The following is an 18,088-nucleotide window of genomic DNA, read 5'->3' on the forward strand; positions in this document are numbered from 1 at the left end:
AGTGTTTACTTGTCTTCAGTAAGCTTGAGAATGTTTTACTTACATTAGTTGATTAGCTGTATTAAAATTATTATTATTATTTAAACATGGTGGGAGTTTCTAGCTTCTGTCAGGATTATGTTCTGTTTTGTCTTGTTTTTCCTAGTGTTTTTTCCTTCTGTTTCCAGTGTTTTGGTTTGGTCCATGTCTCCCCCCTTGGTTTTGGTTAATTTTGGTTTCTTCCTGCCCATATTTGTACTTCCCCTTGTTTCCTCGTTTGTAGCCACTCCCCTGTTTCCGTGTATTTAAGTTTGGTTGTGGCCCTTGGTTTTTGTCGGTGATTGTTTTGTCTTCAGTGTCTTTCCGTTCGTCGTGGTTGCTGGTTCCCTGTGTTTCCCTGAGTTTGTCCATGTTGGATTATTTAATAAAGCAGTATTTGTTGGATCTCCGCTCTCCTCCTGCTCCTTCCACGCACACGCACGACGTACACAACCGTGACAGAATCACCGACCGCTATACAAGATGTTCCGGGCTGAGGAGAGGATCAGGAGCCTTCGACAGGTGGAGAGGCCGCTGGAACAGTATGTGGAGGAATTTTTGAGCTTTTACCATCTGGTGAGCTGGAACGATGCAATGATTAACACGTGTTTCTTAATGGGGTAAAGGATGAATCTCTGGTCTGTTCGATCGCTTATGAGGAACGCTGCAAACCAGTTGCAGAGTTTATCAACCATGTCCTTGCTCTTTGTAATTCCTATTTCTGTGTCGATGTGGAAGACTCCGATCTTCCCCCCATTAACAAACACGTGGCCGCTCCAACTCACCACCAGCCAGCTTCCTCCGCATGCGGTTCCAGCGGGCTCGTTTCCTCCGGTCCTTCCTCGTTCACTCCCGTTCTCCACAGTTCCTCTCTCATCCTCAGCCCGGAGCCCGCGGCCAGCTCCCGGCCGCCGCCTCCCGCGGCCCGCTCCCGGCCGCCGCCTCCAGCTGCCAGCACTCGGACTCCAGCCGCGGTCGCGACCAGCACTCGGACTCCAGTCGTGGTCGATCCTTCGAGGTCCCGGCCGATCATGATGGCCAGCGTGCTGGACCCACCACTCATGTCTGTGCGGGCAGTCAATATCCGAGTGGCAGCTGAGTTTCCACAGTCAAGTCAAGTTAAAGCTGTATTCCCTGTGTCAAGTCAAGTCAGAACTGCTGTTCCAGTGTCAAGTCAAGCTACGGCCGTTGTTCCTGCGTCTAGTCAGGTCAGAGCTGTGGTTCCTGTGTCAAGTCTAATTACACCTGTCGCTCCTGTCCCAAGTCAAGCTACAGCCGTCTTTCCTGAGCCACTGCCCAAGATGGCTGCCGCGCCAGAGTCTGCACGCAAGTTGGCTGCCGCCACGCCAGAGTCTGCACGCAAGTTGGCTGCCGCCACGCCAGAGTCTGCACGCAAGTTGGCTGCCGCCACGCCAGAGTCTGCACGCAAGTTGGCTGCCGCCACGCCAGAGTCTGCACGCAAGTTGGCTGCCGCCACGCCAGAGTCTGCACGCAAGTTGGCTGCCGCCACGCCAGAGTCTGCACGCAAGTTGGCTGCCGCCACGCCAGAGTCTGCACGCAAGTTGGCTGCCGCCACGCCAGAGTCTGCACGCAAGTTGGCTGCCGCCACGCCAGAGTCTGCACGCAAGTTGGCTGCCGCCACGCCAGAGTCTGCACGCAAGTTGGCTGCCGCCACGCCAGAGTCTGCACGCAAGTTGGCTGCCGCCACGCCAGAGTCTGCACGCAAGTTGGCTGCCGCCACGCCAGAGTCTGCACGCAAGTTGGCTGCCGCCACGCCAGAGTCTGCACGCAAGTTGGCTGCCGCCACGCCAGAGTCTGCACGCAAGTTGGCTGCCGCCACGCCAGAGTCTGCGGCTTCTGTGGCCAGTTACATTACAGCTGCATTTCCTGAGTTCAGTCAAGTTTCGGAGTCCAGTGAAGTTGCAGCTGTGTTCCCCGAGTCAAGTCAAGTGGCAGCTGCTTTTCCCAAGGCAAGTCAAGTTTCCGAGTCCCGTCAAGTTGCAGCGGTGTTCCCTGAGTCAAGTCAAGTTGCAGCCGCGTTTCCCGAGGCAAGTCAAGTTTCTAAGTCCAATCAAGTTATAACTGCATGTCCTGAGTCCAGTGAAGTTTCGGAGTCCAGTCAAGTTGCAATTGGGTTTCCTGAGCCAAGTCAAGTTCCCAAGTCGAGCCAAGTTGCAACTATGCTTCCAGAGTCAAGTCTTGTTGCAGCTGCGTCTCCTGAGTCCTGTCAAGTTCCCAAGTTTAATCAAGTTGCAGCTGTGTCTCCCGCATCAAGTCAAGCTGCAGCCGCGTTTCCGGAGTCCAGTCAAGTGGCAGTTGCTTCTCCAGAGTCACGTCAAGTTGCAGCTGCAGCTACGGAGTCAAGCCAAGCGGCTGCGTCAAGCCAAGTCACGACGGAGCGCACCTCCGAGCCCAGACTGCCTCCAGCGCGCACCCCAGAGCCTAAGCTGCCTCCAGCGCATCCTCCAGAGGCAGAGCTCACGTCTAATGTCAAGGCCGCTCCAGAAACCTCGCCTGCTGGAGAAGCCGCGCCAATGCCTCCTGAGGTGTCTGCCCAGGCTGTAGAGCCTCAAAAGGAGGCGGCGTTAATTTCTGTACTCTCTGCTTCTCTCCTATCTCTGTCCACCTCCTCTATCCCTGCTCTCTCCAGGTCCCCGACCCTGATGCGGTTGCCCGCACAGCCCTGGAGGGCTTCAGCACGCACTCCCGAGCTGGAGATCTGTCTAGCGCACACTCCTGAGCCGGAGCTCTGCCCAGCGCGCCCTCCAGAGTCTGCGCGCGCTCCTCCTCCAGCGCGCCCTCCAGAGTCTGCGCGCCCAGAGTCTTCTCCTCCAGCGCGCCCTCCAGAGTCTGCGCGCGCTCCTCCTCCAGCGCGCCCTCCAGAGTCTGCGCGCGCTCCTCCTCCAGCGCGCCCTCCAGAGTCGGCCCCTCCTCCAGCGCGCCCTCCAGAGTTGGCGCCTCCTCCAGCGTGCCCTCCAGAGCCGGCTCCTCCTCCAGCATGCCCTCCTGAGCCAGCGCACCCTCCTGAGCTCGCATGTATTCAGCCATGGCCATCTGGACTATTTACCTGGCCTGGGCCTCCCGAACTCCCAGACCCGCCATGGCGCCTAGGGCTCCCCGATCCGCCCTGGGGTCGTGGCCCCATTCCCCCGGTGTCGGCCCTGCGCAGGTCTCCAGGGTGCCCACCCTCCCACCCCAGTGTATGCGGTACGGCGCGAGTCGCGCCTTATAAGAGGGGGGTAATGTCAGGATTATGTTCTGTTTTGTCTTGTTTTTCCTAGTGTTTTTTCCTTCTGTTTCCAGTGTTTTGGTTTGGTCCATGTCTCCCCCCTTGGTTTTGGTTAATTTTGGTTTCTTCCTGCCCATATTTGTACTTCCCCTTGTTTCCTCGTTTGTAGCCACTCCCCTGTTTCCGTGTATTTAAGTTTGGTTGTGGCCCTTGGTTTTTGTCGGTGATTGTTTTGTCTTCAGTGTCTTTCCGTTCGTCGTAGTTGCTGGTTCCCTGTGTTTCCCTGAGTTTGTCCATGTTGGATTATTTAATAAAGCAGTATTTGTTGGATCTCCGCTCTCCTCCTGCTCCTTCCACGCACACGCACGACGTACACAACCGTGACAGCTTCAAAGAAAAATAATTTTTATAACATCTTTGCAGCAATAGTTTTAATGAGTCATAAACCACCTTGAGTGTGCATGATTCTCTAATAATTCAATGGCACATAATCAATTTTTCTTTATATAATGTAATTTATTGTAATTAATGTAACTATAAATGCATTCAAAAATAAAACAGGTGTGAGTTTGCTTTATATACAGTGTGTACCATTGTAAAGACTAGGTTTATCCCTCACAGCCTCATTTTCATCCAAGAAAAAAAGTCATAAAACCCAAAACACACACAGCCACAATCAGAAATAAAAGAGGTGCATTTTCTGCTCTTAAGGTTCCATTCACCAAGATACCTACTCCTTTACCCCACCCTTTGAATTTATACATGTACTATATCAGTGAATAAAGTCAAGTCCTGCCCTATAATTTATCACATTCTGTTTCACTCTGAAATTTGTCACAAGACATAATTCAGCCATAACTTCTGTTACATGACTTTAAGTTTGTTAAGCAGAGGATGGACACTAATTATGAGATGTCGTGAAATCAAAATCAAAATGGCAAGATCCACTGGAGGTTTGCTTTTCTTACATTTCAATTGACATTGCGTTTTTCTAGTTGTAAAGGTTAAAAACAGGGGTGCCCAAACTCAGTCCTTGGTTTAGCTCTAACTTGCCTCAACACACCTGCCAGGGGGTTTCTAGTATGTCTAGTAAGAGCTTGATTAACTGGTTCAGGTGTGTCTAATTGGGGCTGGAGCTAAACTCTGTAGGACACCGGCCCTCCAGGACCGAGTTTTGAGTTTTGGTCTCGTCAGCACCCCTTTATAAGTTTGATTCATTTCCTTGGTTCTCATCCGTTCTTAATGTTATGTGAGTGTGTGTTCCCCTGCTGTACCTGTGCCTTTACCCTTGTTTGGATTTTATGTTTAAGCCCGTTTGTTATATTTCCTTGTTCTCGGCTCCTTCCTACACACAACCCTGACAATTTGCTGGTGCCTTTTCTATTTGCATGTGTTTTTTTTAGTTGCAGTGTGTAGAGCTCTCTCGGCCACCGTAGCTTTGTCCATATACTTACATGAGTGTTTCTCGTAGGCAGGCCAGCTGGTGTAAAAGTCTCTTTCAGCATCCATACTGGTAGACCCAGGCTGTGATTTCATCGTTACTTCTTAAGTACAAGTAAACACATTTCACATTTGAACAAACAATGTATTCATCCTACACATTTATGTTCCTGTATCTAGTCATTCTAGTCTTGAATCCTCACCTTGTTATATCTTGTCTTGTCATCTTGTCTGCCTCCTGCCTGCCCTGGACTTCTCGCCTGTCATGGATTTAACCCTTTGCCTTGTTGTTTTGAACTTTGTTCACCCCTCAATTGAACTCCAGCCTGTCCTTCTGGAGAACCCGTTTGACACGTCCCATTGGATTACGTTCATCGCTGATCGACCCTCGCCTGTTTTACAGATTGCTCGTGTCTTGCCCCAAAATACCTGTTGCCAATGTTCAACCTAAGCCTGTGTATGACCACATCTTTGTTTGTTCAATAAAAGCTATGCACTTGGATCCGTCTCCCTCACTCCATAACATTAGAAGATATAACATCCGTTATATCTTTTGGAACAAGGGCGTCGCCATCTTTCAGTAGCACAGGGTGTGACATCACAGGGTTGATTTCCTCTGTTGGCCAGTGAAGTAATACAAGCATTTCTTTACTTTTTGAACACACTAATGTGATTTTAACAGTAACTGATTACATGTAATCTGGATTACATCTTTATATCCCAAAATAAGTACTTGTAATTAGATTAATCTAAATTTTACAATACTCGGAATCTGACTACAGTTACTTTTTTATTGATGACATGATATTGATGACATATTACTCACACAATAACAATAAATACACATTAAGAAAGTCTTCAGTTTCATGGACATTCACTTAAAGACCAGTCACTAGTCCAGTGTCTATAATTACACAGAGAGGCCACACAGCATTTGACCAGTGGATTTACAAAAAAACATTTCAGTTTTAAGAAGTGTTTTCACATTAATTTGAGCACTAATTAATTGATCACTCAGTAAAGTACTTTTTTTTTAGCAATATATGTGTGTGTGTGTATGTATATGTATATGTATAAAAGGCATATGTATATGTAGTATTTTGTCATATGCAAATCATAAAGCAATTTTCAGATGATGTCAGTAATGTTAATAATATGTTAGACCATGTACTCTCATGAGTTATTATACAGCTGATTAATAATCAAGTGCTGATAACACACATGATATAAGAACAGCTATGATATATACAGTATCTGCGAGAGTGATGATCAGACTGATGTTTGGAGATCATCAACATCAGCAACACTGCTTGTAGTTCTCCATTGTGTCATCCCAAATATAAATATGCACATGTATAATATTTCCATATTTGCAACATATTGTTGTATGAAGTAAAAAGGCCCATACAAATATGTATATGTATGTAAAATACATTTTGAACATATGACATGTACATGCATATCAATCCTAAAATCTGTCAATGCATATTGTTATTAAATAAGTAAAGATAACAAACAGCTGCTGAGAAACAGTGATTGTAATTAGCAAAGATTTAATGGAGAATGACTCAATCTGACAAACAAGAGCAGAACCACACACACACACACACACACACACACACACGTTGGGGATGTCATTGCTGCGGAGGTGAGAAATAGTGATTTAGAATGGAAACTCCTCCAAGACCAGTGGAAGAAATCTGACCTCTACACATCTGCTGAGACCAGTGGAAGAAATCACTGCTGTGGCAGTGAGAAATAGGAGTTGGTATGACGTCTGCTGCAAGAAGGTAGGAGACGTCGTTGCCGAGGAGGAGAGTAATAGAGTTTGGCATCGTATCTTCTCTGGGAATGGTGGAAGAAATCACTGCTGCGGCAGTGAGAATTAGAGCTTAGTATGGTGACTGTCTGCTGCAAGAGTGGTAAAAAGAAAGCACTGCTGTGGCAGTGATTTCAGGTCAAATCAAGTGCCCCCCTACATTTTAACAGAGCTTTAGACGATAGAAATTGTCTGAAGTGGATTGTGGGATTGATAGTAAAGTAACAGAACTAATGATGCCAATTTGTCAAGGAGATGAATTCGAGTTCTGCTGTAAGTCAACTGAAGCAAAAAACAGTGACTATTCAATTCAATTCTGATCAGTGAGGACTCAATTGCATGTAATGACCAAGAGAGTTTAACCAAGTTTAGTTTAGCTATGAGCAGCTCTACTGTAGACAGTAAAAGCAAGTGCGGTCATAGTTGATGGGTTAGAAATCGCTGATGTGGGAGTAAAATTGTAAATTTTGTAGGGGGGATTTCACTGCTGCGGCAGTGAAGTAATAAGTGATTTGTTAGGGTAAATCACTGCAGTGTCACTAAGAGAAGACAGAGCTGATTTGAAAATGGTGGGAAACGTCACTGCTGCGGCAGAGACATACTGAAGAATTTCTGGAAGACAGACCCAATGAAAGGGAAGCGAGGGTCCAAGACGTACAGTTTCCTGAAAGAAATCTCAAGGAGGATGGCTCACGGTGCTGTTGAAATCATTTTAAGTTTAAGTACGACTTTAGAAAGCTCAGCTGGCCAGCAATGCGACAATGCCAAGACAGGGTTTCTTTGACCATAAGCTATTTTCACGAATATATGACTCGGCCTGAAGGTCAGAAGCGGGTAATCATCAACAGCCCAATGGGAATCTTGTGGTTGCTGAGAAATGGCAAATGCGCATCCAGATGACTGGGTAGAAATTTTTGGATGTATTAAAAGGAGGACGGTGTATGGGTTATTAATTAATTAATAGCAGGGCACTGCTGACCAAAGTTTAGTTTAACTGTATTAGTTCGGCAGAACTTGTTCTGCATTTGTTGGGACAATAGATTATGGTGCACTGGTCCCAATGGAAGGAAATGCTTAGGAGGCCATTCTTTGACCATAGGGTGCTGGACACGAGAAGGCCAGGGAGAAATCACTGCTGAGGCAGACAAGTAACAAAATGTAATCATGAACCTGCTGTAAAACGGAGTAATAAAGAAATGTAATGTGCTAATGAAACGGGTGAGACATCAAGTACTGATGATACAAGCCATTTAAAGTATTCTACTTCATAAGCCAAAGTATGTAGCATCACGGCACATGGCTGACTTTTAGTTAGCCTGAACTGAGCGGACCATCTTCAGAAACATGCAAAAGAAGATGGTTTAAACACGACACAGAACTGTGGTAGCGCTGATTCAGCTTATTTACTAAGGGATGAAAGCAATTGAGACATTCACATGCAAATATTCATACAGTGGTTTAGTAAAATTGTTAAATATCTTGCTGTGGGCTTGACACGAAAATGTAAGTTCTCAACTTAGTTTGAAGAAATCTGCCAGAAAAGGCAGCCATGAGGAATAATCGCTTTGAAACGGAAGCATCCGATGACCTGCTAAACTGGATTTGCGTACATGAAGTAAGCTTGGAGCCATTTGTGTTCACAATGCACAGATTAAAGGAACATATTGATGGCTGAAACTGAATCATACTCGGACCACCTCCAAGATGGGCTTGGTTTACAAAGTTCTTGAAGATTTTTAGTGCTGACATATGGACCGAATCCAGTGGGACATGTTAGAAAAGGGTAGAAAACACCCAGAAAGGCAGAGGATCCACAGCAGCAGTATGGGTCGGGGCTGATATGTGAGGCTGTAAAGTTCTTTGCGGAGGCAGCCTCACGCTAGGGCACTTCTGGAAGAAAGGTTCTGGGAAGAGAAAAGAGAGAGAGAGATATACCAAGAAGCAGCCAGAGCGATTCCTTGTTGTGGAGGCAGTCTAACGCTGGGGGCCACCTTGGAGACATCTGGGGCCGGTTGCACCAGCTAGACGTAAAAAAGCTGGGTGTAAGCCCTACGCTGGGCTTTGCAACGTCCAGCTTTACAATAGATATTTACACCTGTTTCACCAGCTAAAACTACGCCCGGCGTAGACGATGCGCGTTTCCGCAAACACATTCTCCCGCAGTGACGACACCCACGCTGCAAGGGTTACAGCTACTAATATAAAACTGAATTGCTCAAGACATCCTAACAAGTGAAGCCACCGCAAAATAATTTAATTAACTAAATATTTCCTAATATGTCCGCATTTTTGTATCTGAGGTCTCCCTGCACATTCCCATGACGTATTTCTTTAAACTAACACTTAAAAATAAAGGCGACAGGTTAAGTAAAATATAATGAATGTGATACAATGCTTATCTCTAGAGTTTTTTTTTTTGTAGCTATCGAGTTTATGTACAATGAATGTCTTTCCTGAGGTAAGTGTGAATTCATGTGACAATTGTGCATTTTAGCCTGCTGACGTCTTTCTGTGGCTGAAAACCCACATTTATAAATTGTAGAGTTTGTGACAGAATTGACAGAATTTGAAAGCTGATACTTTATTGCTGATTAAAAAGAAAGCACAAAACGTACTGCGATTATTGGATGACAGGAACGCTCCAAATGATGAGAGGAATTAAAGACGTTAGGTATTTCCAAGCATTTACTGTCCAAGCAAGATGTCGAATAGAAATATTAAGGGAATACTTTAAGACAGTTATATACCGTTATCAGCATGGTAAAGTAGATTCGTCTGAGAGAATTTGTGCCGTTAATGCGGTGTTAGCCGTAGTTTCTTTTTTACTTTCACTTTTATAACTCTTGCGCAAAGTTTGCGTGTTGCGTGACCCCTCCCCCATAATAGTCGTTTAAAGGCCATATTATCCTGCCCGAAAAGACCATAAACGTTACAGTTGGCGTCTGCAATAATTAATTAAACACGAATCATGTCCGAGCAAATTGAGACTTTTCACTTTACGCCTACCTTTGACTAGGCGTAAGATTTAGTCTCAGACGTAGCACTACGCCAAGATGGTGCAACGGGTAAATTTGATTTAGATCAAAGAGTTTACAAAAATGCCATGTACATGAATGTAAACGGTAAACCCAGTATTCTTTGTGCAATGTTTTAGATTATAACTTCAAAAAAAATTACATTATACTTTATGGATGTAGATTATAACTTCACAAAACACAAAATATAAGGTATAATAATTGCAATTTTAAGGTGATTCATCTCAAATCAAACGTGTAGAATTTAAGCAATGTTTGTAGAGTGGGTGATGTGCTACTTGACTAAAGCTGAGATTTCCGGGATCCGGTTAGGCCGTGATGAAGATTCAAAATTAAAAACATAATTTGAAAAACAACAGTAATCGACCAGAGCTCGATCTGTGATGCAGTGGGTGTGGATTATATGTGGAGACCAATCATACACTGTTTAACATCTGGAGCGCGTTGGATTGGATCGTTTGTTCAGATTGACGTGTCTATCATTACCGTACGCTGTAGAATAGAAGCGCACGACACTGAGCCATTACACAAGCCGTTTCTCAATATGCGTTCTTGTCTGTACTTGTGTTCTTGTGGACTTGTGAAACGTCATCAGTCGTCACCCAAGTACTGTTCCAATTTAAAGTTCACATCTAGCCAAGTACAGTTAAAATCCCCGGATGTGTTCTTGCTCCGCCCCTTTTATCAAGGATGCATCAGAGCAGCCATGTATCCCAGAATGCATTTCGCACCAATCAGCGAGCGTTAATGGCGGAGCCGAAAACCCGCATAATTTTCAAAATATTACTGTTATTAAGTCAAAACTCAAATCTGCGGTTTATTTACAAAGATCGCGCCTATTTTTAAATTTGTTTCGCAGATTTCGGAGATGTGAATTCCAGGCGAACACCCGGTGCTCAGTGCTCGTGTGTCCTGCAGAGAGAGCCTCACCACGGCTAGTCCTTCTGATGTCTGCCGCTGGTCCTCACGTCTCTGTAGTGGTTAACCAAGAGGTATAATTCGTTTTGGGTAAATCTAACAGCTAATTTTCGGTCTCATGAATCTATTATTTATTCCAGGGCATATCGCTTAAGTTATGCTACATAAATTATTTATCAATTGTAATTCAACGCTGACTTTTTAGCATGCATATGACTGAATTGTTTGTTTCTGTCTTCATTTCCGATTACATACGTCTCTTATACTTTATACTTATACTTTTATAATGGCTAATATTGTTCATTAAAACTGACATTTAACAAAAAAGGCACAGTTGTGCTTATGTTTCATTTTATTAAACAGAGTAAAGATGTATTGTACACAGTGCACGTATTGCCTAAATCACATATTAATGTTTTATTTTTTAAAATGAGTACAAAAAGAGGGTTGTGGTTTATATTTTGAAGAAAACTAAGAGGCAGTGGTGTTTGATATCACTTCGTCTTATTGTAAATACATTCAGTGAAGATAACCGGAGTAGAAAAGTCGAGCTGACAGACGTTATCAAGTACTTTGCTGTTCCATTTGCAGAATTACAGGACTTGTGTCCTCCCGTCCTCAGGAGTTCGTCCTCCCAAATCAAACTACCAAGACCGAACTACAAAGGACGCAAATCCAAACTTTGCATACTTGGAATTGAGAAACGGCCACACTCACGATCTATAAGTTGTGCGATAACATTATACATTTAGGAAAACCGCTTAAGAATGAGATCATTATAAACGCTTTCGGGATGTAAAGTGGAATCGCTCGGTGAGTGGACCGGAAGGAGCGAGGATAAGGTAAACAGAGCTGAATTTCTGATTATTTTCGTGGGAAATGAATGTTTGATGTGGCGAGCGTGTCTCAATCATTCAGCTGTATGTGTTCCTATTTCAAGAGAGGTAGATTTTAAGAATAAAAGCGGTTTAGCTGTAATTTGGATAACGTTAGGAACTGTAGCGGCTGTAGTGCGCAGATGCCGAACTTACGGTACCGGGCGGGAGAAGCGCGTTTGATGTTTGCGGCAAATCTGCGGGACATCGTTGACGAGCTTTATTTCCCTTGTTGACAGATAAAACTGGAGCCGGGTTAAGCGTGACTTTGCAGAGCGTTGTTAGTTGCAGAAGTGCGGGAGTCCTGCGGGAGTTCGTCGGGCTGGGATTCACGGACAGGGCGGGGTCATATACCGGAAGAACGGAGGCGGGGACGGTGCAATGAGAGCTGCTTATATAGACTCGTAATGATGATTGACAGGACTGAATGATTAGGCTCCTCCCAAACCTACGTTTGGAACTTCATTTATTAGTATATTACATAGTTATATAATATATGATATAACTATAAAATATATTCAGATGAATTATTACAAAACATATAGGTATTTATTTTCTGTGAGTCAGGCTCACATTTTTGTCCTTATAAACCAAATATACCAGAACACACACAGATACTCTACAGTCTATTCTGATTCATCAGCACAGTTTCACTGATGATCCAATATTAACCCAAAACCCAGGATAGAGCGGCTGAGTGAATGTGGTCTGGACTGTGTGGATGAGGCTCATTGTGTCAGAGACGCTGTAGAAGGACAGAGTTCCTGCACTGTGATCCACAAACACTCCTATTCTACTGCTGATGGACGTCACAGGGAGATCAGTCAGTATGTTATTGTGTCTGAATGAGTAACTGAAGGGAGAACAGATCAAACTCCAGGACTGATCATTGAATCCAAACAAACACTCATTACGTCCCTTCCTGCTGATGCTCTTGTATGACACTGATATACACACACTACTATATTGACCAGGATTACACTGCAGCTCCCAGTAACAGCGTCCACACACACTCTCTCTACACAACACCTGACGCACATCAAATCTGTCTGGATGATCAGGATACGACTGGACTGTGCCAGTGAATGTAATCACTCTGTTGTTCTCAGACAGATGGAGGTGTTTATTCACTGTGTTCAGATCCAGAGTGAGCTGATGGGAATCTGATGGAGATAAAACACATCAGAATCAGGAATTATGAATCTGTTTGATGTTTTCATGTAGCTGAACTCTTCATGTTCAGTGTATCATCAGTGTGTCAGTACAGATGAGCAGATATCCTGTGCAAATCATCATTTACATCATCAATTATAAAACTCTTCTTTCACCTTCTACAGGAAGAACATGAACACACTCAGTGAGTTTTTCTGCTTGTTTTCTTACTGACTTACATTGTAGGAAGTCGTTCCTGGTCCAGAGAACAATGTTGGTGAATGTGACTGTGGAAATCAACAGACATGAACAGTGTGATTCTCATGATCCTGCATCCATTCCTAACACATTTCTAATATGATGTTCTCCATGATATGAGATGATGATGGACTCGTTTCTGAGAGCAGATGAATCTCCAGGACTTTACCTCTGTCTGAGATCTTCTTGAGCTCCTCTTTGCAGAAATCCTCCAGTTTGTCTTTCAGCTGATGGACAGATTCTCTCAGACCATCAAAAGAGAAGAGAGAACTCAAGAGATCGTCATTTCTGTCTGTAGATTCAGGAGGTGCTGAGAGAGACTGGAAACTCTACAGAAAACAGAAATCAAAACTCATCAGCTCCACACTTGGAGCACTGCTGTCTGTGCAGAGCGCTGTTAGGACACACAGTGATTCAGGCTTCAGTGGGACTGAAAGAGACAAGAGAGTCTGAACTGAGACTGAGACAAACTTCTCTTCTTCTCCAGACTCACCTTATGAGACTCCACAGCCTCTCTCAGCTGCTGAAGATCTTTCTCTCTCTGCTGGATTCTCTGCTGGAACGTCTTCTGCGTCTCCTTCAGCTGCTTCTGCAGGACAAACAGATGATAGTGAATGTCACAGAAAACTACTGGCACTAAATCATCATGTGAACAGATGAATCCAGTAAATGTAGGGTGAGGTGGTTTAAAAGTTACTCATCTCATCTGATAACTAACGGCTGCAGGTTCAAACTCCAGAAAGGATGATCAGTGATCATTATACATGAATCAACATGAAGCAAAAGGTCTGTTTCACACCACAAGTGTAATTATTATAAAAGTGAAACTGACACAAATGTAGAGCTTCACACTGACAGTGTTTCTGTGTTCTGTGTAATTAAACACAGAAAATAAGACTATTGGATCAGTACATTGAGCATTAACTAGATCATCATGAAAACTGACTTACATAAAGATGAACATCACAGCTGCATTAGAAAATGATGATTAATCTACAAACAACCACAGTCAAAAACCCAAAGTGAAGCTGTAAATGACTGAAAGCATCTGGATTTTAGGTAAATACCTGTTTCTCTGTCCTCTGTGCTGCAGCTGATACAGTGTCGTGGTTTTTATGTTCATCGATCATACACAGCACACATATACATTTCTGATCAGTGCGACAGAAAACCTCAAGGATCTTCTCATGTTTCTGGCAGATCATCTCCTGCAGTCGTCCAGTGGCATCAGTCAAATTGTGTCTCTTTCCTTTAAACAAACTCTCATGTTGTTCAAGGTGATTCTGACAGTAAGAGTTCAGACACACCAGACAGGACTTGACGGCTTTGTATTTTGTTCCAGTACAGACGTCACACTGCACATCTCCAGCTCCAGCGTAACAGTCAGCAGGAAGTTTGGTCTTCTTCAGTTTCTCCACCATTCAGCCAGAATGGTGTTTTTTCCTAAATCAGGTCTTGTTCTGAAGGTCTGTCTGCACTGAGGGCAGCTGTAGACTCTCATCTGATCCTCCTGATCCCAGCAGTCTGTAATACAGCTCTTACAGTAACTGTGTCCACACTGGATGGTCACTGGATCCTTCAGGAGATCCAGACACACTGGACACGTGAATTCATCCACCGAAATTTTGGCTTCTGCCATTTTACAGAGTGAATACAGAGACACAAACACACAAAAGCTCAAACACACTTCAGTTTCTCTTTCCCTGAACTCATGTGATTCCTGTTTCCTGGTTTTGTTTCAGTGACGTGTGTGAAACAGGTGTGTCTGTGAGAGCAGAAAGAGGGTGGAAAATAGGGGCACAATAGTAGTGAAGTGATATTCACTATTTGCATGTGTTTTTAAGTGTTGTCCAGTAGCTACTTGAAAGCCGATGGGTTTATGCGCGCACACACTCACAGCGCTCACAGAACACCTCTCAGTCAGTGTGTGCGTGCTGAGTTCTCTTTCACTTCTAAAAGGGTCTGTTATTGCTACACACATGCTCGTCTTAGAGACTATTCATGTAAATAAAGTCCGTTTTGTCTTAAGTAAACCTGAACAGTTGGGAGAAACACTGATGCGTCAAAATATTTGATCTGTGCGTCAGATCTTAAAGTGACAGCAGCGTAAACCTGCAGCAGCAGACCACATCATAAATATCAATCAAACAACAAAAGAAAAAGAGAAAATCACTCACTTTTCCTAACTGAATCACTTATTAACTTTAATAAGAATCACGTTTAATGTATACAGTGAAGATTTTGCATTGTTTTATTTTAACATTTATTACTTCAGGAAATGTCTGTAGTCTCTTTCTGTAATAGCCTTTAGATAGACCAACATAAATATAAATATATATATATATATTTAAAAAGATTGTATTTTAAAAAAAAATTTCATTTGTATTTTTGATTATGTCACGAATTATTAATATATTTATTTATCCTTTTGTTTGCTTGGAGTGTTTACTTGTCTTCAGTAAGCTTGAGAATGTTTTACTTACATTAGTTGATTAGCTGTATTAAAATTATTATTATTATTATTTTAACATGGTGGGAGTTTCTAGCTTCAAAGAAAAATAATTTTTATAACATCTTTGCAGCAATAATCATAGAGTCATAAACCACCTTGAGTGTAATAATTCAATGGCACATAATTTTTTTCTTTATATAATGTAATTTATTGTAATTAATGTAACTGCGTTCAAAAATAAAACAGGTGTGAGTTTGCTTTATACACAGTGTGTGTGATTGTAAAGACTAGGTTTATCCCTCACAGCCACATTTTCATCCAAGAAAAAAAGTCATAAATCCCAAAACACACACAGTCACAATCAGAAATAAAAGAGGTGCATTTTCTGCTCTTAAGGTTCCATTCACCAAGATACCTACTCCTTTACCCCACCCTTTGAATTTATACATGTACTATATCAGTGAATAAAGTCAAGTCCTGCCCTATAATTTATCACATTCTGTTTCACTCTGAAATTTGTCACAAGACATAATTCAGCCATAACTTCTGTTACATGACTTTAAGTTTGTTAAGAAGAGGATGGACACTAATTATGAGATGTTGTGAAATCAAAAATCAAAATGGCAAGATCCACTGGAGGTTTGCTTTTCTTACATTTCAATTGACATTGGGTTTTTCTAGTTGTAAAGGTTAAAAACAGGGGTGCCCAAACTCAGTCCTGGTCCTTGGTTTAGCTCCAACTTGCCTCAACACACCTGCCAGGGGGTTTCTAGTATGTCTAGTAAGAGCTTGATTAGCTGGTTCAGGTGTGTCTAATTGGGGCTGGAGCTAAACTCTGTAGGACACCGGCCCTCCAGGACCGAGTTTTTGCACCCCTGGGTTAAAACAATGTTAAGATTCTGACAAACATTAGTGTTTCCTTGGACTCAGACTCGGCCCTTTGGGACTCGGACTTGAGTTCGACTCGGCCCACTTTGGACTCAGACTCATCTCGGACTCGACTGGTTAAACTCGACTTGGACTCGACTTAGGTGGACTCGAACCCAACACTAGGGGAATGTAAGATCAGTGTCGTCACCCTCGAGTTTTCTATTCTCTAACCCTCACAGACAACTTTCCACATGTTGAAAAAAAGTGAAAAAGTTGAGGTGAAAAAAAGTGACAAAGATACAACCCCAATTTTCCATACCACAGTAAAAAGTGAGTGTTGTAGAACACCTTATTGAACTCCTGATGGCCAGATATTGCTCACATTTTAGGTAAGCACTTTTGGAGGGATTTATAATATTTTTATTTATTTATTTCCCCCCAAAATAATGCATATATTTTAATGTATTTACACAAAATGGGAACATTATATGTAAAATTCTATCACAGCGTTTAAGTGCCGCACTGAAATATTTTCCTTGCTGTGTAATGTTTGAATAGCTTAAAACACTTTATTTAAACTGACAAGGCTTAAAACACATGAGAATGATCAGCTTTATTGAAGAAGCAGCACTGGCCCGATCATTCAGATAGACGATGAGTTAATTGTGTTAATATGTTACATACAACTGGTGAACAAGTCAGTGGAATGCAAATATGTCTGAATGGTCTGACATAACAATAAAACACGACATGAATTATATTGTATAAAGTGTTTGTTTAAATCACGTTGCGCCTGGCATTATGAATTATGAAAACAATGTTTGGGATACCATGATCAAAACTCAGCATATAGACCGTTTGTGTTGAATAGTCATCCAAATTATGGTGTAAACCAAAATATTTGTGTGTTAAAATAACATCTGTGTGTTCAAAATGTAAAGAAATGCTTATATTACTATACTGGCCATCGGCCCCCAATAACTGCGGTCAGGCCAGCCGCCAAGTCGAAAAGCACGGTCAATCTAGCCGCCACTTTATTTCGACGGTCGCGCATAAACTGCGTATTACGGTAAAAGCGTCAGAGAACTGATCCAAATGGCAGTGCTCGTCTAGAACGTGATTTTTATCATAGCTCTCATATATGTATGTGTATATATGTGTGTGTGTATATATATATATATATATATCACTTTCACCTCTTAATATCTTAATGTATCTTAATACATTAAGCCATATCAAGTGTTAATGGTTTTCTACGGGAAGAAAAAGCTGAACGAGAGACTTTGCGCATTATGTTCATATTCTGCTTCATATTCATATTCGTTCATATTCTGCTGTTCTGTGGCCACGGATTTGGGGGTCTTGTTTTTATCTCCTACAGATGACTTGCAGGACCCTGTACGTTATGCTATTAAATTAGTTTTAATCGTTTAACGACCACAGCATCTTGTCTCCATTGGCAACACGCACGATTTGTGTGATTGTAAGTGATGTGACAGGTAGCCGAGAGTGCAGGTGGCAACTGCGAGTGGCATTGTATTTTAGTTTCTTTTTCTTGTCTTCACCACCTGGCTACTGTTGTAAAATGTTAAGAGATTCAATAAAAAAATAAATAAAAATAAAATAAAGTAAAAATAAAATCCACTGCAGGTGACGTCACTTGCGGAAGTGCAGGTGTCTGAGAGTGCAGGTCCATGTCTGCAGCCAGACCCTTCAACCCCGTGACATCACACACTCTGGTTTTCCAAGAGGGCAGCGCCCTTGCTCCAAAAGCTATAACAAAACATCCTTTTTCTTTTAAATGGTTATGTTAAATCGGCGCCAATAGCCTTGTGGGCAGTGCACCAACATGTGGTGTAGGTGTGCTTCGGGTGTCCCGATATCCCCCCTCGCTCCTACTCACTTCCTGTCTCATCTCCACTGTCCTTTCAAAGTAAAATGCTTATCTAATGTTCAATATCATGTTTGTTGCTAGATCTGCTGTTGCTTTAAGCTATTGGTTGGTATTGCAAGGGGTTATTT

At 42.8% G+C, this 18,088-nt stretch overlaps 1 protein-coding gene across 7 annotated transcripts in view; it reads right to left on the minus strand.

Annotated features, from left to right (window-relative positions):
• LOC127174319 (tripartite motif-containing protein 16) overlaps window positions 1–18,088 on the minus strand; it is a 53,458-nt gene that overhangs the window by 18,982 nt on the left and 16,388 nt on the right. For 2 of the 7 annotated variants that reach the window (XM_051124706.1, XM_051124705.1), the window contains exon 6: window positions 12,364–12,497. The exons of 2 other annotated variants lie outside the window; for them this stretch is intronic. In XM_051124706.1, the coding sequence (XP_050980663.1) occupies window positions 12,364–12,497 (134 nt within the window). Of the gene's footprint in view, window positions 1–12,363; window positions 12,498–12,725; window positions 12,774–12,913; window positions 13,074–13,916; window positions 14,289–18,088 lie in introns of those variants that run through there. 3 more of the 7 variants (XM_051124704.1, XM_051124710.1, XM_051124707.1) reach the window with 3 other exon arrangements.

The sequence above is a fragment of the Labeo rohita genome, chromosome 12 (genome assembly GCF_022985175.1).
Source record: "Labeo rohita strain BAU-BD-2019 chromosome 12, IGBB_LRoh.1.0, whole genome shotgun sequence".
Classification (NCBI taxonomy): domain Eukaryota; kingdom Metazoa; phylum Chordata; class Actinopteri; order Cypriniformes; family Cyprinidae; genus Labeo; species Labeo rohita.